Source organism: Mauremys reevesii, linkage group 1, assembly GCF_016161935.1.
Source record: "Mauremys reevesii isolate NIE-2019 linkage group 1, ASM1616193v1, whole genome shotgun sequence".
Classification (NCBI taxonomy): domain Eukaryota; kingdom Metazoa; phylum Chordata; order Testudines; family Geoemydidae; genus Mauremys; species Mauremys reevesii.
The window spans coordinates 53,825,856-53,845,525 of NC_052623.1; the positions used below are offsets into that span (position 1 = coordinate 53,825,856).

Consider the following 19,670-nt stretch of genomic DNA (forward strand, 5'->3'; position numbering starts at 1 on the left):
CCCTTTTTAATGATTCCTAACATCCTGTTTGCTTTTTTGACTGCCTCTGCACACTGCTTGGACATCTTCAGAGAACTATCCACGATGACTACAAGATCTTTTTCCTGACTCGTTGTAGCTAAATTAGCCCCCATCATATTGTATGTATAGTTGGGGTTATTTTTTCCAATGTGCATTACTTTACATTTATCCACATTAAATTTCATTTGCCATTTTGTTGCCCAATCGCTTAGTATTGTGAGATCTTTTTGAAGTTCTTCACAATCTGCTTTGGTCTTAACTATCTTGAGCAGTTTAGTATCATCTGCAAACTTTGCCACCTCACTGTTTACCCCTTTCTCCAGATCATTTATGAATAAATTGAATAGGATTGGTCCTAGGACTGACCGTTGGGGAACACCACTAGTTACCCCTCTCCATTCTGAGAATTTACCATTTTCTGTTTTCAATTAAAATATGACACTGAAACAGCTAAGTTAAAAGAATGCTAAGGTGCAAAGTTAAGCATTCAAAAGTTAGGAAATGTTAGAATTAAGGTTGCCTGAAAAGCCTTAATTTGGCTCCCTTGTAGATATGGATTATAATACAGTTTTTAGTTACATGATAATATATATTTTCCACAGAATCATAGCTTCATTCAGTTATTCAATATTTCTTTTTATTGCCCACATTCAGTGTGTGGCCCGAGGCCTTATTTTATGCACACTATCCAAACCCTGAAGTGAATACAAAACACAACACGGGGATGAATGAAGGCTACACAGGCAACCTTAATTCTGGCATTTCCTAATTTTTCAGTGCTTGACTTTGCAACCTTAACATTCTTTTAGCATAGTTTTTTTGATGAATTATAATACTGTATTATATTTTGCTGTGGCAGTTCAAGATAATGAATCCTTCCCCGTATGTCAACAATACCAATGCCACAAAAATGAAGTGTAGCCACAGAGTACAGGGAGGAGCTGGAGAAGAGCAAAACATTGTGTTAACCTTACCTAGAATAACAAGATTTCAGACAGGAAACCTGGAGTCGTTAATCCTATTGTTCCCATAAAGCAGACAACCACAAGTGTATTTAGACGACACTGACAATTTGTTAAAGTTTCATACTGAGCCTTACAGTGTATGACATTTTATAATCATTTGCAGAGTGTTGCACTATATTGTTGCTTTCAAAATGTACATATGAAATCACTCTTATGAAGGATTTTCTTATGCCACCCCAGGGCATTGAAATCATTGGAACTACTCATGGAGTAAGGTATTACTCATTGTAGGTAAAAGTATTATTACTCTTTATATTGCCCTAAACATGTAGTCCAAGGTCCAGATTCAATTTGTGGATACATGTGTACAGATTTCACTGACAGGGGCGCATGGCTGCTTGAGGGCAGAATTTGGCCCTAAATTTCTAACTCTACCTATATTATCTCTGGCCATTCAATACTTTTGACTTCATATTTCCAGTGTGTGACCTTAATTTTACTCATTCTGTTTGACATATTGTTCTGTTTTTTACTTTCTATTGTGCACTGGCTTTAGTGAAAGGCTCTGAAATCATGACAATTTTTTGACTCTCCTCATTTGAGTTATTGACAGCCACCTTATTTACTTTAAAGAGAACATGAGTAATCATTAATGAATTCTCACACAGTTACAGCATACTCAGTTTGAATAAATACTCCAAACCAAACATGCTATACCCTGTTGCTTTATGCCAAAGCATGCTTTCCCTTCAGCATGGAAAGTAACAGAGTTATATGGGAAAATAAATCATCAACACATTACACTTTGAAAAATCCGACTTAATATCAGGCAGATCATCACTACTCTCGCTCTCAGGCCACCACCACAATCTGTCTCAAGGAGTTGGTGGTGAAAACAAACCAGATATCTAGGACTTGTAAAGTATAATCTAATTAAAATGACACTCCAGTTTGTTTGATTTCCCTTGTGGTAGAATTATTAAGTGGGTTAATTCTTGGGAATAATTCATGTTGTTTATTTTAAACTAACACCTTAAAGAAAATACAAAGAAATGCTTCTGCACCAGACCTGTCTTCAAAAGGTGAAGAAAAACTGCACTACGCAATGTCATGGCAGCAAGGATGCAGTAACCTAATGTGGACTTCTCCAAACAGTAATTCAGCATCATGTGCCAAAGTGCATGTTATTAATGAGAAATGGATCAAGGATATGAAATTATTATTATTATAACACAACATTAGTGCTTAGGTTCATATCCTGTAATGAGAGCTCTGAGTGCTCCCTATACTGCTCTATAAATAATTTCTTGGACTACTGAAAACTTGACCTTAAGAAACATCCTAGATCTGAAATGCACAGTGTTTACTAATGCAAGATAAAGCTTTGTTTATCATCCATAAGATACATGAGCAAGAAGTAGAGAGTATATACTCAAAGAGGCCCCAGTGCAGCATACTGCTTACACCTGTGCTTAAGTCCATCTTTATTCAGCAAAGCACGTAAGCAAAAAGTCTGAAATCAATGGCAGTAAAGCACATGTTTAAGTGCTTTGCTGAACTGGGGCCACAGTAAGCAACCTATGACTTCCATTTTGCATCGTCATCTCCTGATCTGCTTTCAGATACTCTCTTGTTAAACTATCCTGTGGAACTTCATTATTTAATCATCATCAATAGGGTGAAATTCTACAGCAAAAGGACTCAAAATAGGACTTAAGTGGTGCACAGTCCTTGTGCAGGATCTCTGCACAGCAGTGAAGCTCATCCTTAATTATTTGTGAGCAAGAAGAATGACCACAGTGCTGGACAATGCAAAAAAAATTCAGACAGTCCTGGCTTCCAGCTGCTTACTGTCTAAACAAAATAGACAGAGAGAGTGAAATCCTGACCCCCACTGAAGTCAATGGATCTTTTATCATTGATTTAAATGGAGCCAAGATTTCACCTAGAATGTATACAGAAACCTAGAAGAGGGAGAAGTATAACAGCTAGACTTGGTTTTGTTCACATTATTAATAAAATTATTTGTACTGATATGATTGTCTCAGTTCTTGAGGGCACTGCAGAAGAAATGAGTCTGTAGGAGGGACTGAACTGAAGAGAAGACACTTCCGGTAAGAACATATCTGAGTTTCAAAGTGGTTAACATCCCACTCTTGGATTCTCTATAGAGTGAATAGCTGGCCTGCAGTTTGGATAGTCAGCTTGGCTATAGTGACATGTCTGGCCGATAGAAGCATATGTCTCAAGATCCCTGCAGACATGTAAATATGCTCCTAATCATTGAAACCACAGAGTCTAAAATGATTTGTAGGGAATATGAAGATAGGTATTTGCATGCATATAACCTGGCGTACATATACCAGCCTATTCTCACTGTACATGTGCACATAAATTCATTATTGCTAATGAGAGTTATACTTATCCAGCCAAAGGAATATATACTCTGAATCCTATACATAAAAGACTGGAGATGAGAAGTAATAAATTCCTAGTAATCCAATATGTAGATCTGACTAATAATATATGTATAAATTAGCAGTTAATTGTAACATTTAACATCAAAACATGGTAGAAAAATGAATTCTCACAGCTCGCTGTGAAGAAGATAAACAGTTAAATGTTATCCCCATTTTATAGATGGGGGAAATGAGGGAGAGTGGTTAAATGAATTGTCCAGTGCCACTCAGTGAATAAATTGTAGATACAGGATTAGAATTCAAAGTCCTAGCCCATGACTTAACTATTAGACATGGTGCCTCTCTATCTATATAGATATTTATGGCCTAAATTTTCAAAAGTGAGGAGTGATTTGGGGTGCCTCAGTTTTTGGGTGACCAACCTGACAATGCATCCGACGAAGTGGGTATTCACCTACGAAAGCTCATGCTCCAATACGTCTGTTAGTCTATAAGGTGCCACAGGACTCTTTGCTGCTTTTACAGATCCAGACTAACACGGCTACCCCTCTGAAACTTGACAATGACTCCTTAAAAGGACCTCATTTCAGAGGGTGGGTGCTCAGCACTTCCTACAAATCAGGTCCCTCGTTAAGTGTCCCATGTTAGCTAGCCAAAAATGGAGGCACCCAAAATCACGTGTTTGAAAAGGTAGACCATTATTATATGTATTTATTAGGCACACATTGCTATCTTAGCACATACTCTAGGCACAAATATAGGTTTAGAGGAGGAAAGTCATACAGTCAGAGAGGCAGATAAGAGTGCCTTGTTAAATAATTTTGTCTGTAGCCCAGGAGTGCTGGAACAATTTGTATAGTGGGGGTACTGAGAGCCACTGAACCAAACCGTAAACCCTGTATATGATGCAAACCACTTCAAGCCAGGGAGTGCAGAAGCACCCCCAGCACCCCTAGTATCAGCACCTATGCTGTAGTCCCTTCCTGAAAATTAAGCTGCGTCTAATACTGTGACACATGTATTCTCAAATAAACCCAAAGGAAGAAAAATTGCCTGTTTTTTGCATTCAATCAAGATCGAGGGTATATGGAATGACATAATATCCTTCCTGATATCAGAGCTGCAGTTAGGGCCAGTATCCTTCAAACATCACCAAGTCTGAAACTCTGTTGCAAACAACAGAGTTTCCTAATTGCCACAGAAACAATCTCTTTCATCGAACGCTGGGCAATGAAATATGTATTGTTCCTTTATAAATACAATAAGGGTTTCATAATTGTATCCTTGACCTTTTTCCAGAGTTCCACAACTACTGATATGGAAAATATTTGAAAGCGACAAATTAAATTGGCCACTCCATTTAACTGCTCATATACAGAAACTCACATCAACGTTTACATTATATTCTTGGGATTGAGAATAAGTAATGTTAGAGTAATACAGAGTAGCTAACACTACTCTGTCTGTTTTTAGTTAAGGGAGTGCAATACACCTCTACCCCGATATAACGCGACCTGATATAACATGAATTCGGATATAATGCAGTAAAGCAGCGCTCTGTGGGGGCGGGGATGCGCACTCCGGCGGATCAAAGCAAGTTCGATATAATGCGGTCTCACCTATAACGCAGTAAGGTTTTTTGGCTCCCGAGGACAGCGTTATATTGCAGTAGAGGTGTACCTTGGGTGTAAACTAGCAGGAACTAGACAGGAATTGCATAAGAACATGTTATCTTCCAGATTTTTTCACCCAGATGAAAAATACATGGCATTCTCTTTCTGTATGAATGTAGGTCCACATCTGATTTGGAAAATGAAAAGCTTCAGTGATATACTATATATTGATCTTCCGTTTAACCTAGAAAAATTAACAGAGGTGGCTTTTAAATTTACGTTTTTCACATCTGTTCTAGGGAGTTTTGGAAGATGATTTCTTTTAAAATGCACACAGGCCAAGGGATTTGTTTTGAGGCTGATATGTATATATTTAGCCCGAACACTGTGCATTCTAAGGAAGGTGTAGTGGTTGCTGAATAAATATATATATAAACAGTGACAAAAAGACAAGTCAGCAATTATCTTCAAGGACATGTGACAGAAGTTCTATAATTCTTTGACAATCACACATGAGTTTTTCCTAAAGAGTCTTATCAGAGCAGCCCTTTTCCAACCCTCTTGCAGTCTCAAGTAGCTTTGTAAAATTGATCATTTGCACAATACATAATATGTTTTACATGTATAGGTTTTACATGTAGCAGAATTATACGCAGCCTGGTGTCATGACATTCAAGCAATCAGACAAGAGGAATTTCACATTTGCCCACATTTAAGTTACCTAGAAGTTTATGATTAAAAGGCAATATAGTTAAGTCACTGATCACGCACTGTTGTGAATCTTTATGTTCCTTGTATGTGAATATAAAAAAAATTACCTAGCAGTAGAACGCTGTCACTGACTGTTTTAAATTGAGTCTGTTAGACTCAGTTCAGAGTACAAAAAGGTAAACACTGAAATTTCAAATATTAACTAAAGTTTTTAGTATGCAGAAGCTGACCTGCAGACATTAAACTAACAGAAGCCAGTAAGAGCCAGTAACTCACCTTGCTGAATTTTAGTTAGTAGCTGATGGCGTGCAAGAATCCTACTCATCCTGTATGGAGAGCGTCTCGTAGTCTGATCAAATCGTAAGTACATCTCTTGGCCCTCAGGTGACATGGAATTTAGATAGTAACAGCCTGAGCCTGAAGTCCTGGACATCTGCCTAAACATCTCTGACCCTTTAAAATCACTGCTTCGGTCCCCTGTATAGTTATTCCAGATTCTAATGAGTGTAATAAAAAAAAGAGGGAATAAGCCCAAGGAAGCTGGAAAGAGCAAGTGCTTTAAAAAGAAAAAGGAGTGGCAAAAGCTACAACTCTGGATTCCAGCTCCCCTCACATGATCTAGAAGGGCCAATCAGCCAAAAGTAAAGAATGTGAAAGTACACAGTCTGCCTTACAGAGGAAAGTGAAGTCTGTTCAGGCATTTCCAATCCCACACAAGGTTGAAGGCAAATACAAATGGCATGCTTCTGAGCTGACTAAGCATTGAAGAGCTGTGATAGGAGAGTTTGAAAAAACAAAACACACCATCTAGGAATACCTATTTTAGGCTGCAAAATTCCTTAGCATGCAGAGCTGTGGAAAACCGCATCCTCCTCCACTCTCTGCCACAAAGCTGCCTACTCATTTCTTCAGAAGATGTACATGCTAATTTTCTTAACATCATACCATACTGTTTGCCTAGAAAAAGAAGTTTAGGATGGGCTGTCTAATCCAAACAACCACCTAGTACAACCAGCACCAGAGCAAATGAAATCCTTCCAATGAAAACATCATTTAGCAGCAATCACACAGCAGAAGTTAATAGACATGTAATAATCCCTAAAATTAATGTTACTGAGAAGTGGCTACCAAGTGAGGAGAAATGTTTCGTCCTTTTGGTTCCGCAAACAAGTATTTGTTTGTTTGATGCATACATGGGCACATTGTTTTTCAGATATTCTTAAAAAACAGCCATTTGCTTTTGCAAAGTATCACATTCCCTCTGTGTTTAATCACATGGAAGCAGAGTGCTGCCATTTGTTGTTAGCATCTGGATAACAAGTCTGACTAATTCAAAAAACAATATGCCATGTGGTATATGGAATGGGTTAGCCTGTGTGCCAGTTAATGTGTATAACATCTGTAAATATCAATGATATGGTTCACTACCTACCATAAGGGACAGCTCATTTCTAAAGGAGCAGAATCATTAACATGGATTTTTGTGATCATGACAGTTTCCAGCATGTGCACTGCTAATGCACAGGGAGCAGCTTCACAGCATTGGAGAGCAATTTCACTGAACCGCAGATATTAGAAAAGGAAAAGGCCTATAAACAGCTCATTTTGTCCATCCCTCTAAATTTGTTCATGGAGGTTGCAATTCACCTAACAGCAGGAGGGCTGTGGAAAGCCCTAGATGCTGTAGAACTATTATATTTACACAGCATGAAGTGAAGGCATCTCTGATGTCAGCATGCAGGTGCGCTCTGCATTACCTGCGCACCACACAGTTGATTCTGTACCAGTTTTAAATAGGCCACTATGGAGGCTGTATCTGCACTTACACGGTCTGAGTGGCCAGGACCATCCAAGTATGAGGTGCACAAGGAGGTTAGCTCTCATTCCAGCTCCTGTGGATTCTTTCACCCCAACTCCTACATAGTTACTCACCCCATAATAGTTACTGAGATTTTTGGGGCAGCGGTAGCATGTGTTGCCACTGAATGAATGTCACCCCAAATTATTCACTAATTCTCATGCTGTATAATAGATTCTAGAGGATAGCTCAGTGGTTTGAGCATTGGGCCTGCTAAACCCAGGGTTGTGAGCTCAATCCTTGAGGGGGCCATTTAGGGATCTGGGGCAAAAATCTGTCTGGGGTTTGGTCCAGCTTGAGCAGGGGGTTGGACTAGATGACCTCCTGATGTCCCTTTCAACCCTGACATACTATGACTGTTTTTGGCAGTTATAATTTATCGATATTTTGTATTTTATTAATGGTTGACCTAGGGTTACCATACAGGAATAGGCGTTTGAGCAGCTGGGTCCTTGGATTGCCTGGAGCTGGGAACACTGTGGACATTCAAACCAGTGTCTTAGAAGTGAAAGACCCCAAGACCCATTACCAATATCTGGAGTTGTCTGTACAATCCCATATTTGCTGCATTCCTTCTCTGTTTTCATGAAGGACCGAGGAATCTCTGGAGAGTCACAGAGAAGACTGGACATTCAATTAGAAAAAAAAATAGCACTTGGGAATAGGCCTGGGTAGATTTTACTCTTTCGCATCCAGAGAAAGGGAACCACTTTTCCTTGTCGTGTTGAGTTCAGAGGAGCAAGAAGGGCTCAGCTGCAGCTGGGTGAGACGGCAATGCTTAGCTATCCTTTAACTCGGCCAGTTTCCCTAGCTAGGTAGAGTTATGGTCCCAGTCAGTCTTCTATCTTTTCACAGCAGAAAACCCTGGATAATAAGATTTCTGAATACTCCTGAATGTCAGCAATATTCATGCTATTTACCCAAAGTGATATCACTGCTCGCTGGAAGAGTTATTATTTGATTAGTCCATCCCTGCTGTATAGTTTAGTTTGTATTTGTTTTCCCTTTTTATTCTCAGTATGTTTATGTTGCATTTATTAAAAAAAAGGAGTTCTTTCTTTTAGCCATATATTACTTATGCAACTTTATAGATGCTAATCACAGAGCCTTATGAAGCCTTCTGGATAAAATCGCTATATATTATATTTCAAAACGCGCAGTTCAAATCCCACAGGGATTTTCAATTTTCATTAAAATGTGGAGAAACTTTTTCCATCAGTGTGATTATAACTCATTTCTCATGAATTTTCCAAGGACAAAAAAGAGTTTAACAAAAAATGTAAACCATAAAAAAAAAAAACCCACAACAGTTCAGCCCTATGCCAATGTGTAACAACTAGGAAACAACCTCACTTAGGACTCTGTCATGATGAGCCCAGCTGCGCACCTACACAGGGGAGTAAGGAACTATAACAAGCCCATGTTCTTCCCTGTAGGCTACCCACAGCACCAGAAACCGGATGGCAGGGAGAGCAACTGCAGTCAGACTGCTGCTTCCCACCTAGGGTTGCCTACTTTCTAATAGCACAAAACCAAACAGCCCTGCCCCAGCCCCTTCCCCGAGCCCCTGCCTCTTCTCCAAGGCCCCGTTTCCGCCATACCCCCACTCTCTGTCACTCACTCTCCTCCACCCTCACTTGCTGGGGCAGGGGATTGGGTGTGTGTGGGGGGGTGAGGGCTCTGATTAGAGGTGCAGGCTCCGGGGTGTGGGACAGGGCTTCGGGTTGGGGCAGGGGGTTCAGGTGCAGGGAAGGCATGGGCTCTGGGCTGGGGGTGCGGGCTCTGGGTGGGGCCAGAAATGAGGGGTTCAGGGTGCGCGAGAGGTCTGGGGGTGCGGGCTCTGGGGTGGGGCCAGGGATGAGGGGTCTGGGGTGTAGGAGGGGGCTCAGGACCAGGGCAAGAGTGTGTGTTGGGGGGTGCGGGGTCCCGGCAGCACTTAACACAGCTCCCAGACAGCAGCCACCAGGTCCCTGCAGCACCTAAGCACATGGGCGGCCAGGGAGGCTCTGCGCACTGCCCTCACACCCGCAGACTCCGTCCTGCAGCTCCCATTGGTTGTGGTTCACAGCCAATGGGAGCTGCAGAGTTGGCACTTGGGGCAGGGGCAGCATAGAGCCTCCATGCACCTAGGGGCCTCAAGGACCTGGCGGCCACTTCCAGGAGCTGCGTGGACCTAGGGCAGGCAGGGAGCCTGCCTTAGCCCCTGACCGGACTTTTAACAGCTCAGTCGGTGGTGCTGACCAGAGCTGCCAGGATCCCTTTTTGACTGGGAGTTCCAGTCAAAAACCAGACACCTGGCAACACTACTCAGACTACATCGTATGGTTACAATCCAGTCCTTAAACAGTGGTCCCACTAAAGAAGAAACAATCAAGAGTTAGTTGCCCCTCCAGTGTTCTATTTAAAGTGTTTCTATGAGCACTAGAAGAGCAAAACTTGTTCTAACTGTGTGCCATTTAATGTGACCATCAGCTCATGTGTATATTTTTGTATAAATGCAAAGAGCACCCTGAACCACAGATCCTCTAGATCGGGGGTGGGCAAACTATGGCCCATGGGCTGGATCTGGCCCCTCAGTGGTTTGGATCCAGCCCACGGGATTGCCACCCTCATGGCGCTGCAGGCCCCGCTCCAGGAACTGGGAACCGCGGCCAATGGGAGAATCGGGGGACCATAGGCACCAACTTCCTTCCGTTCCGGTGGGTGCCCACCCTCCTTTCCCTGCCCCTGACCCCGCCCCGACTCCATCCTTCCCCTGCCCCTGCCCCCATCCCCAAAGTCCCCACCCTAACTCCGCCCCCTCCCTGCCCCTGTTGGGTCCCTTCCCCAAATCCCCGCCCTGGCCCCACCTCTTCCCTCAGCACTCTGCATTCCCCCTCCTCCCCCCTCCCTCCCTGCCCCACGAATCAGTTGTTTCGCAGCACAAGTCCTGTGGGGGGGGCGGAGAAGCAGGACACAGCGGTGCAGGCGGAGGCAAGCTGGAGCAGGGGGCGGGGAGCTGCCGGTGGGCGCTGAGCACCCACCAATTTTTTTCCGGAGCACCCACGGAGTCGGCGCCTATGCAGGAGAGGTACCCACAGGTGAGGGCAGCGCGAGGAGCCCTCTGCTCCCTCTCCCCCAGGGGCCACAGGGATGTGGTGCTGGCCACTTCCTGGAGCTGGAGCGGGAGCAGGGGAGCGGGAGGGAGCAGGGACAGGGCAGGCAGGCAGCTTGCCGTCCCCAGGTAAGCCCGCACCCCGAACCTCTCCTGCACCACAACTCCCTGCCCTGAGCCCCCTGCCTGCATCCCAACCCCCTACTGCACCCCACACCCCTCCTGCACCCCAACCCCCTGCTGCACCTCACACCCCTCTTGTTCTATTCCCAGCTCTGCCACTGGGTCATAGGATAGGTTGCTGAGCTCTCTTTGTCTCCGTTTTTTCCCGTCTGTACAATGGGGATTTTTTCATAGAAAAACTGAAAATGCAAAACTGAAAAATTTCAGCCAAAACCTGAAATATTTCAATTTGGAAATGCCATGACAGTGCCCTGTGGGAACTATCATTCGGTTGCCTCATGTCCAAGTTCTCCTTATGTGATGAGCGCCACAACTGGACTACATCTCTCAGGATGAATAGTTGGGTTTGACAACACTGTAGTTCTTTGGAAGATCACAAGGGAGACTCGCTTAAACATCTATCTAAGGACTGCATAGTGTTTCTAATGTGCTTATCACAGTACCTAAGCACTGATGAAAGTGACAAAGCCACATTATGGTTTGCCCCACACTGAAAGATGGGTGTTCTTTGCATGTGTGCATGCATAACTAAAGAGCAGTCATCAACAGCATTGGAAATCTGCCTCCATTTTGTTCAGCACAGGATTCTGTAATGGGGTGAAGAGCACATCACGCAATATACTGTAGAAACTCTAAATTATATTTGATTAAAGTGTCCACTTACAATCAGCCTTTCTGAGCACATTGTTAGTGTAAGATTATAAACCAGTTTCTGTTCTGTAGCTCTCGCTGGCCTTAGTATGCTGGTGCTTAACGTGAGACAAGATTATAGTATTCCCAGTCTTTCCAGCGTGAGATAGGAGTATGGTGCCGTATAAGTTCTTTTAGCATGGAATTTAATTCATGGTTCTCACACAATAAATGAATAATCATGTGATCTTACTGCTGCAACCGCTTTTCCCCTCAATTATTACTTACATTGAGATGTTATGTCACATCTAAAATTAAATCATAACTATGGTTTCTCTTAATTTTAAAGCATTAATACCACGAGAACCACATTGTTTCCATGTCAAATTACCCGCACAGATGTTATTAATGTGCAGTCATAACAAGCTGGAAACTCCAGAACTCCACTTTCAAGTCACTGAAGACATGCACACTTTTGCTCTTAGTTTGTTGCTCTTTGTATAGTTCTATTTGTAGTAGGCATTTGAGTTGTGAGATTTTAGTCATACACCTCTACCCCGATAGAACGCTGTCCTCGGGAGCCAAAAAACCTTACCGCATTATAGGTGAAATCGTGTTATATCGAACTTGCTTTAATCTGCCACAGCGCGCAGCCCTGCCCCCCCCTGGAGCGCTGCTTTACGCGTTATAGCCGAATTCGTGTTATATTGGGTCGCGTTATATCGGGGTAGAGGTGTATCTAGTACCTGGCACACATCTTATAAGCATCTCTTTTTTAAATAGAGCTACAAGCTAGTTTATGAAGCATCAGAAAGCAGCAACCTTTTTCAAATTCAGATCACATTTTTGTGGGAAATAAATGAACCCCTAAACCATAGCTGCATTTGTGACTAGTGACCCCACTTTGATAACCTAGGTAGCTACCTGTTTAAACCTTGCCCATGTAAATACTGCATTTACAACCAGAAGCAATTCATTGCTTAATGTTTACTGTTTGAACAGTAAGATTATAACCTTTTGAGAGCTGAGCTAGGATTAATGCAGGGTGGAAGTTATTTTATACTTGGCGAAAAGCAGTGGGAACCCTGCAGCAGCCAGAAACTTTTCACTCTGTCTGACTGCAGCTTCCAACCTCTTCATTAGGCTGTTCTCTCTCTCGCCCCCGTTCCCCCACTTTTCTGTGAGCTGACTTTTATGCGGGGTGGGGGGGGGAGAGGAGGTGGCAGAAATAATTTATTAAGGATTTCAATACAGCTGAGAGGTAAAGAAGTCACATCTGCATAGCATTGCAACAGAGTACTGTCTAACTGGAAAGCACAATACTGATGTGTTTTGGAGGCAAGGCAACTGCTGTGTAAACTGTCTGATTGGGAGTTTGTAAAATAAATACTGCTGTGCAAGGCCGTTTTTCTCTGCATGAAAATGAGGCTCATAGATACGATTAAGTAACCTCAAATCAGCCAAGGAGGCTTCTGAATCACACAGTCCCCTCCAGTCCTAACATCAGAGGATTATCCATTTGTATTTTAAGAACCTCATGTTTAAAGGCTAATACTGCTATAAAACATATGTCCTGATTACAAGAACATTAATGCCCTGGCAACACCATAGAAAGGAGCTCTAATGCAAGCAGAGAATTTAAGTGAGATGAGGACTCGGCCTACGGGTGATGTGTTTATAGACTCAACAGGCAGTGGGGGGAAGGAAGAATGGCAACCGACTGATTTGACTCATTTCATCAGCTCCCTGTCACATGCCCTAAAGCCCACAAGAGAACAAAAGAAGTTACTCAATTTATACCAATAAAGGGACATGGAAAGCGCCAAGCTTACCAGCCCATACATGCCAAAACCACCACCTAGAAATGAGTATATTGCTAGGCCATAAAAGATAATCGCTCTGGGCCCCATCGTGGTTTGCAGCAATACCCCATAGCCAGGGCTGTGTGCAGAAGGAACACTGGCCAACTCCCAACCATGCAGTCTCACAACCACACCCTCCTTGTGTAGTACCCCCAGCATCGCCAGTTAGCTCTGCTGGCTGGTGCATGGGGGTGTGGATTTGCTAGTCCCTGTGTACTCCCAGGGGAACTGGAAGCGAGCAATCCCTGCAGTCTAGTGCTTAAAGTTACACACGTGTTTAAGTGTTTTGCTGAATCAGGTCTAACTACTGAATTAGACATTTTGGGCTGATCCTGTTAAGTGCTGAACACGCTGGCCCTGATAAGGATATATGTGACCAAGTAGATATACGTGGAGCCCTGAACATTTTGTTTGAAAACCATTAAAGCTCATATTGCTATAATACTGCTTTAAAAATAAACCTACTGCCACTTACTAGCAAAAGTTCACATGGTGAGAAGTAATTTTTGCCATGAAACTTGTGAACAATTTGGAAATAGCTTTTTAAAACAACGTTAGTGATTTTAGGGATTAGATGGTTCCAATAGATTATAAATGGGATACAGCCCTTTTCAGCTGCCACCCCAGCTCAAAGGAGGCCCCACTTGGAAGTGAATGGGGATTCACATCATAAATCCCATCATCACATTGTCCCTAATTGGCACCCTTGTTAACAATATCAGAGGCGTCCAGGATTTAACAGCATGAAGACAAAGATAACCTCTGTCTCCTAGACTTGATTACTCCAGGGCGAGGTTTAGCAGAAGTAATAAATAGTACAAAAGCTATTCATTAATATTTGTTTTGACTTACAAGCAAATCCCAATAGAAGTTTTTGCAACTCTTGCAAATTCACTTTCCACAGACATTCAAGTGCTCAGCTTTAGTAGTAAATGCTTGTGAGAAATGAACTGTTAGCTCCAATATTGGCAGAAAGTAAACTTAAAATAGACTAACTAACCAACAGTGTGAATTGTGAATCTTGAAATTTACATTACAATATTTAGTACAAAATCTGTATTACTCTTGTATCAGAGGGGTAGCCGTGTTAGTCTGGATCTGTAAAAGCAGCAAAGAGTCCTGTGCACCTTATAGACTAACAGACGTATTGGAGCATGAGCTTTCGTGGGTGAATACCCACTTCATTGGATGCAACTTATGCTCTTATGTTTGTTGCATAAGCAATCCAATCAGAGAACCAAAACAATACCAGGTGACCTATATGACTATAAATAGAGAACTAACCTTGTTATCTTCAGCCTGATTCTTGCTTGCATATATATATATACCTGCCTCTGGAAATTTCCACTACATGCCTTCTGACTCCCTGATTAACCTGCCCGCCCTGTCAATCAGGCTCAGAGGCTGAGGCTGACCTGGAGCATTGGCCTCTCCCCAGTCTTTTAGTGCTGGGAGCTAGCCAACCAAAACACCCCCACTGAATGTTAGTACATATACAACTCCACTGGTTTTGAACCACGCCCTCATGGACACATGTGCCAACCCACTTACAGCTAACAGGTGGCACTAGAAGTGTAATCTGGAGCCAGTAGGTGGCAGAGGTGTCGCTGAGGGCACACTTGGTCTGTAGGAACTCTGGCCCACATGCACAAAGGTACTTATGCACCTAAGCCCCAGATTCAGTACTGGGTTTACAATGGTGCCAATGGTGCTGTGGCACCAGGCCCAGACTCAGAAGGGGCCCTGGCACCTGAATGATGGCCCCACTCCCCATTCTGCCCATACTCCGCCCCGAGGCCCCACCCCTGCTCGGCCTCTTCCCCCCGAGGCCCTGCCTGCACTCTGCCCCAAGGCCCTATCTACCGCTTGCTTCTCTCCGCCCCCTTCCCCCATGTGAGTGGCGGGCAGGATCTCAGGGGGAAGAGGCTGAGCAGGGGTGGGGCCTTGGGATGGAGCACAGATGGAGCGGAGGGCAGGGCACACAAAATATGGATCTGGTTCTGCCCAGATGTAGGTGCCTAAATCCACTTTTTAGGCCCCACTGTGAGACACAAGACTCCTGCTCAACTGCTGCCTATCCCTGTAGTCACCTAAATTCACTCGATGCCCAAGTTTGTGCAATAAAAGTTCCCTAGGTGCCTACATTACTGCCTCTGGGCATATGCGCATCTGCCTCCCTCTCGGTTCCTGGGCACCTATCTTCTGCCTAAGTCCCAGAGTGATCCACAAACCAGGGGTTGAAAAGCATTCTTCCATCTAACTTGCATGTGGACCTGATCTAGTAAGCGTGCTCAGAGGCCACCTAACTCAACACAAAACAGCCAGTCTATAACATCAACACCATTACCATTAGCAACCAAACTTATAATCTCATAAAAAAAGATATCAAATTAGCTTGACAGAAACTACTTTCTGTAAAGACATATTGATTGTCATTAATTATGTTACCTGCCATTAATTTTTTTTAATTGAGTCCCATACCAGCCACTCCATTATCTTGCCTGGAATCGAGGTCAGACTGACAGGCCTACAATTCCTAGGGTCATCCTGTTTACCCTTTTTAAAATATTGGCACAATATTAGCTTTCTTCCAGTCTTCTGGAACTTCCCCAGTTTTCCCTTATTGAAAATCAACATTAATGTCCTATGAGCTCCTCAGCCAATTAATGTAAAACTCTTGGATGTAAGTTATCTGGACCTAATGATTTAAAAATGTGCAACTTTAGTAGCTGCTGTTTAACATCCTCCTGAGATTACTAGTGGAATGAAAAGAATATTATTGTGTGATATGACACATCATATGTTTTTTCCCAAATACATACAGAAATAAATATTGAACACTCCCACCTTTTCTGCATGACTATAAATAATTCCACATTTTCCTCTTGTAGTAGATCAATACCATTGTTAGGAGAGTGACAACCACTACATAGCCTAGTCATTGGAGCACTTACCTGATCCACCTGAGAGGTGGCAGATCTCATCAGGCAGAGAGGGGACTTGAACCAGGAGTCTCCCCGAGCCTGAGTCAGTACCCCAATCACTAGGTAAAGGTTATAAAGGAGGGCTCTTTCTTGGCCCACCACTGCTGTTTTGTGTGGAGTTAGGTAGCCTCTGAGTATGCCTACTGGATTGGGCCCCATATGCAATTTAGGCAGAGGAGTACCTATCTTCTCCCACTTAGTTGATCACAAGCAAAGATAGGTGCCTCAGTCCAGGCTGCAGCGAGCCACCTATCTCTGTAAGAGGGGCAGGGCTTAGGTCACCTCCTCTCATTGGTATCTCCCATTGGCTAGCTTAAGTGGCTCCCCACCTAGGGTACTGCATTTTGTGGATCGCATTCTAAGGAATCTCTCTCTACCCATTCATTGTTGAGGGAGCGTAAGTGCCCAGCTCAGGTAGATCACAGTGTTCTTCTTGTGATTCTCTATGCCCTTAAAAGTTAGGCTTTGCAACACTCAATGTTACGATGTCTAAGTCCCTTTGTGGAGCTGGTCCTCTGTTACTGATGTGACAGATGCCCAGAGTACATTGGAAGAAGTGGCAGTTGGAAAAAAAATTCTCCTTGCAAATTGAGCACAGTTGATATGGAATTTATTGAGACATAATGAATATTGTGCCCCGTATAGACTTACTTTCCAAACTAGAACTACACTTTCTATCTCCTGTAGCCCAATTCAGGACTGCCTGGACAGAGAACAGAGAACGCTTACATTTCCTGGGACTGAGTGGAGCCCAAATTGGAGGAACATGGAGGCTTCCTTTCTGATGTCTCTCTACTATTCTGCATGAAGTGTGACTAGCTTAGCTGACTCTGCTGCCAAACTCCCACCTTGGCCCCAACCTGCACTTGAGGAGCTGAGGCTGAGGAAGTATTGGGCTGAAGGCACAGAGAGGGCTCAGAAAGGGCTTGGAGTCAGGCTGGTGGGTGCATATCATCTCTTCCCAAGAGCCTCAGAAAAGACACTGAAATGTTGATGTGGGTGGCATTGCTGTTTTGTGGCCCATGCTGGGAAGCCAATTCATCTTTTTCAGGCCGCTGTCCCAAGGCGCAATGTCTTCAGCTTTCTTATTACACTAGCGTGATTTGGATAGGGAAAAAAATGCCAACACTGTTGCTGAGAGGACTTGGGAGGAATAATGAAATATGCTAGCTTTATGGGTGATCATTGTCTCCTAAAACTTTCCTCGTTTACAATTAAAGGGAGTTTGATCTACAAGCTATTTTCCACTCAGCTCTTATTGCTGATTATTTTTGTAGTTAAACTGTGTTGATTTACAAATTTTACACATGCAGCTATGGCAAAAAAATAATCAAGAGAGAAGAGTTCCATTATAAAACAATGAACTATATTAAAGCAATGATGTCACTAAATCAAAACATCCATAAACAGAAATTGTAGTAAAAAAAACACAAGTAGGGGAAAACATCTGGCATGCTGCATCTTTGCACTATTTGCAGTAGCTAAATCTGGACCCAATTAATGACCTGTGTATTTTCCAAACTTTCAATAAAATGCCTTGACAAAAAGTTAATCTGTCTCAGGAAAATGTTCTATTTCCTCCCATATGTTGCCTGACCCAGCCCAGCAATAAACCTCTCCCCAGTCTTAAAGAACTTAACAACTGCACCAACTGATCCTTTCCATAAAAGGGGAGAGAATTGTTCCAAACCTCTGAGTCACAAGGCTTGCTAAAGAGAAAGCAATACAAAGAGTGTTATGGAGAGAGCTCTTCATACTAGGCACTATGGTGACCTAGAATCCAGAGATTTAAAACAGTGGATTTCAGTATCTTATCTAGAATTCACTCCAGCCGTTTTATAATCCCTCTCAGTTTGGTACTTTCTGTACAACACTACCACACCAGGATTAATATACACTTTTCTGCTTGGTAACACTTGCCCTGCTATCCTTGCTGTTTAGGATTCTTATGAAAAACACAGCTTAGACCCCCCCCATTTTGTAATTATACATTTACATCTTTCTATAACACAAAATGGATGCCCCAGACTCAATTTTACTTAGTGTTATATTTTTCTAACTTAGATTCCAACATTCCTTTGCTTTCTATTTAAATCAAATCAGAATGCTGAGATCCAGGGGGACTTGAGACAGGGCCTCCTACCCCACAGGTGGATGCCCTAACCACTAGACTAAAAAAAAATCATTCTCACACATACATACCTAATTGCTCTTTATTTATTTATCCAGAGTGCAACAGTTTTGACAGGAGAGACTGAAGGAGGTCCCCAGCTATTCCACAGCTCAGTGAATGGTGCATGCTTCTGAGGATTTGAACAGGGGTCTCCTTCTTTCTCCCCATCAAACAGAAAGGAGGGAATTTAATGTGTGTTTCCTACATGCCTGGTGAGTACTTATAACTTTCAGCCCAGTTGGGTAAAGATAGGCTCCTCCTCCACCACCCACTTTGTGTGGAGTGAGGCAGGCTTCTAACTCATTCCTTCAAGAAACTACATAGGCACCTAGGCCAGGAGTGGGGTTCTTCTTAATGGATCACTATCAGAGCTAGCTGCCTATCTCTGAGAACAGGGTAAACTTAGCACAACAGCATCTCTCATTGGCTAGCTTAGGCAGGATGCTGCCTAGCATGCTGGCTTTTGTGAATCACATTCTAAGGAGCCAGAGTGGTAGCCATGTTAGTCTGTATCAGCAAAAACAAGTACTCCTCATTGTTTATTCGAAGGAGCCTCTCTCTCCCCATTCATTGTATAGGACCTGAGGTGCCTGTCTTAGGCTTTGTGGATCACTGTGTTGTTCCTGTGATTTACTAGGCACCTAAAAATTAAGTGCCGTGATGCTCAGCCCTGGTCTACACTACAGGGTTAGGTTGAATTTAGCAACGTTAGGTCGATTTTATAATGAATGTGTTTACACAAGCAACCCCGTTCCATCGACCTAAAGGGCTCTTAAAATCTACTTCTATACTCCTCCCTGGCGAGGAGAGTAGTGCTAAAATCGACCTTGCTGGGTCAAATTTGGGGTAGTGCGGACGCAAATTTACGTTATTGGCCTCCGGGAGCTATCCCAGAGTGCTCCAATGTGACCACTCTGGACAGCATTTTCAACTCCAATGCACTAGCCAGGTACACAGGAAAAGCCCTGGGAACTTTTGAATTTCATTTCCTGTTTGGTCAACGCTCAATATAAAAGGCAAAATGCGACCTTGTACCTAAACCACATGTGCTGTCTGCTGTGAATTGCTTGATTCACTGTGAAAGAGTCTCCCTTTTGTTCTCAGAAATGTATCATCTTAAATTTTCCTCTCCCCTTTTTATCTCCCCACAGGTGCA

The 19,670-nt window shown here is 43.1% G+C and overlaps 1 protein-coding gene across 7 annotated transcripts in view; it reads right to left on the reverse strand.

Moving 5' to 3' along the window:
• Positions 1-19,670, reverse strand: part of STARD13 (StAR related lipid transfer domain containing 13) — a 480,039-nt gene that overhangs the window by 173,705 nt on the left and 286,664 nt on the right. Inside the window, exon 1 of one of the 7 annotated variants that reach the window (XM_039530681.1) lies at positions 6,007-6,278. The exons of the other annotated variants lie outside the window; for them this stretch is intronic. Within the exon in view, the coding sequence (XP_039386615.1) occupies positions 6,007-6,175 (169 nt within the window). The 5' untranslated portion in view covers positions 6,176-6,278. Of the gene's footprint in view, positions 1-6,006; positions 6,279-19,670 lie in introns of those variants that run through there. 7 annotated transcript variants of the gene reach the window in all.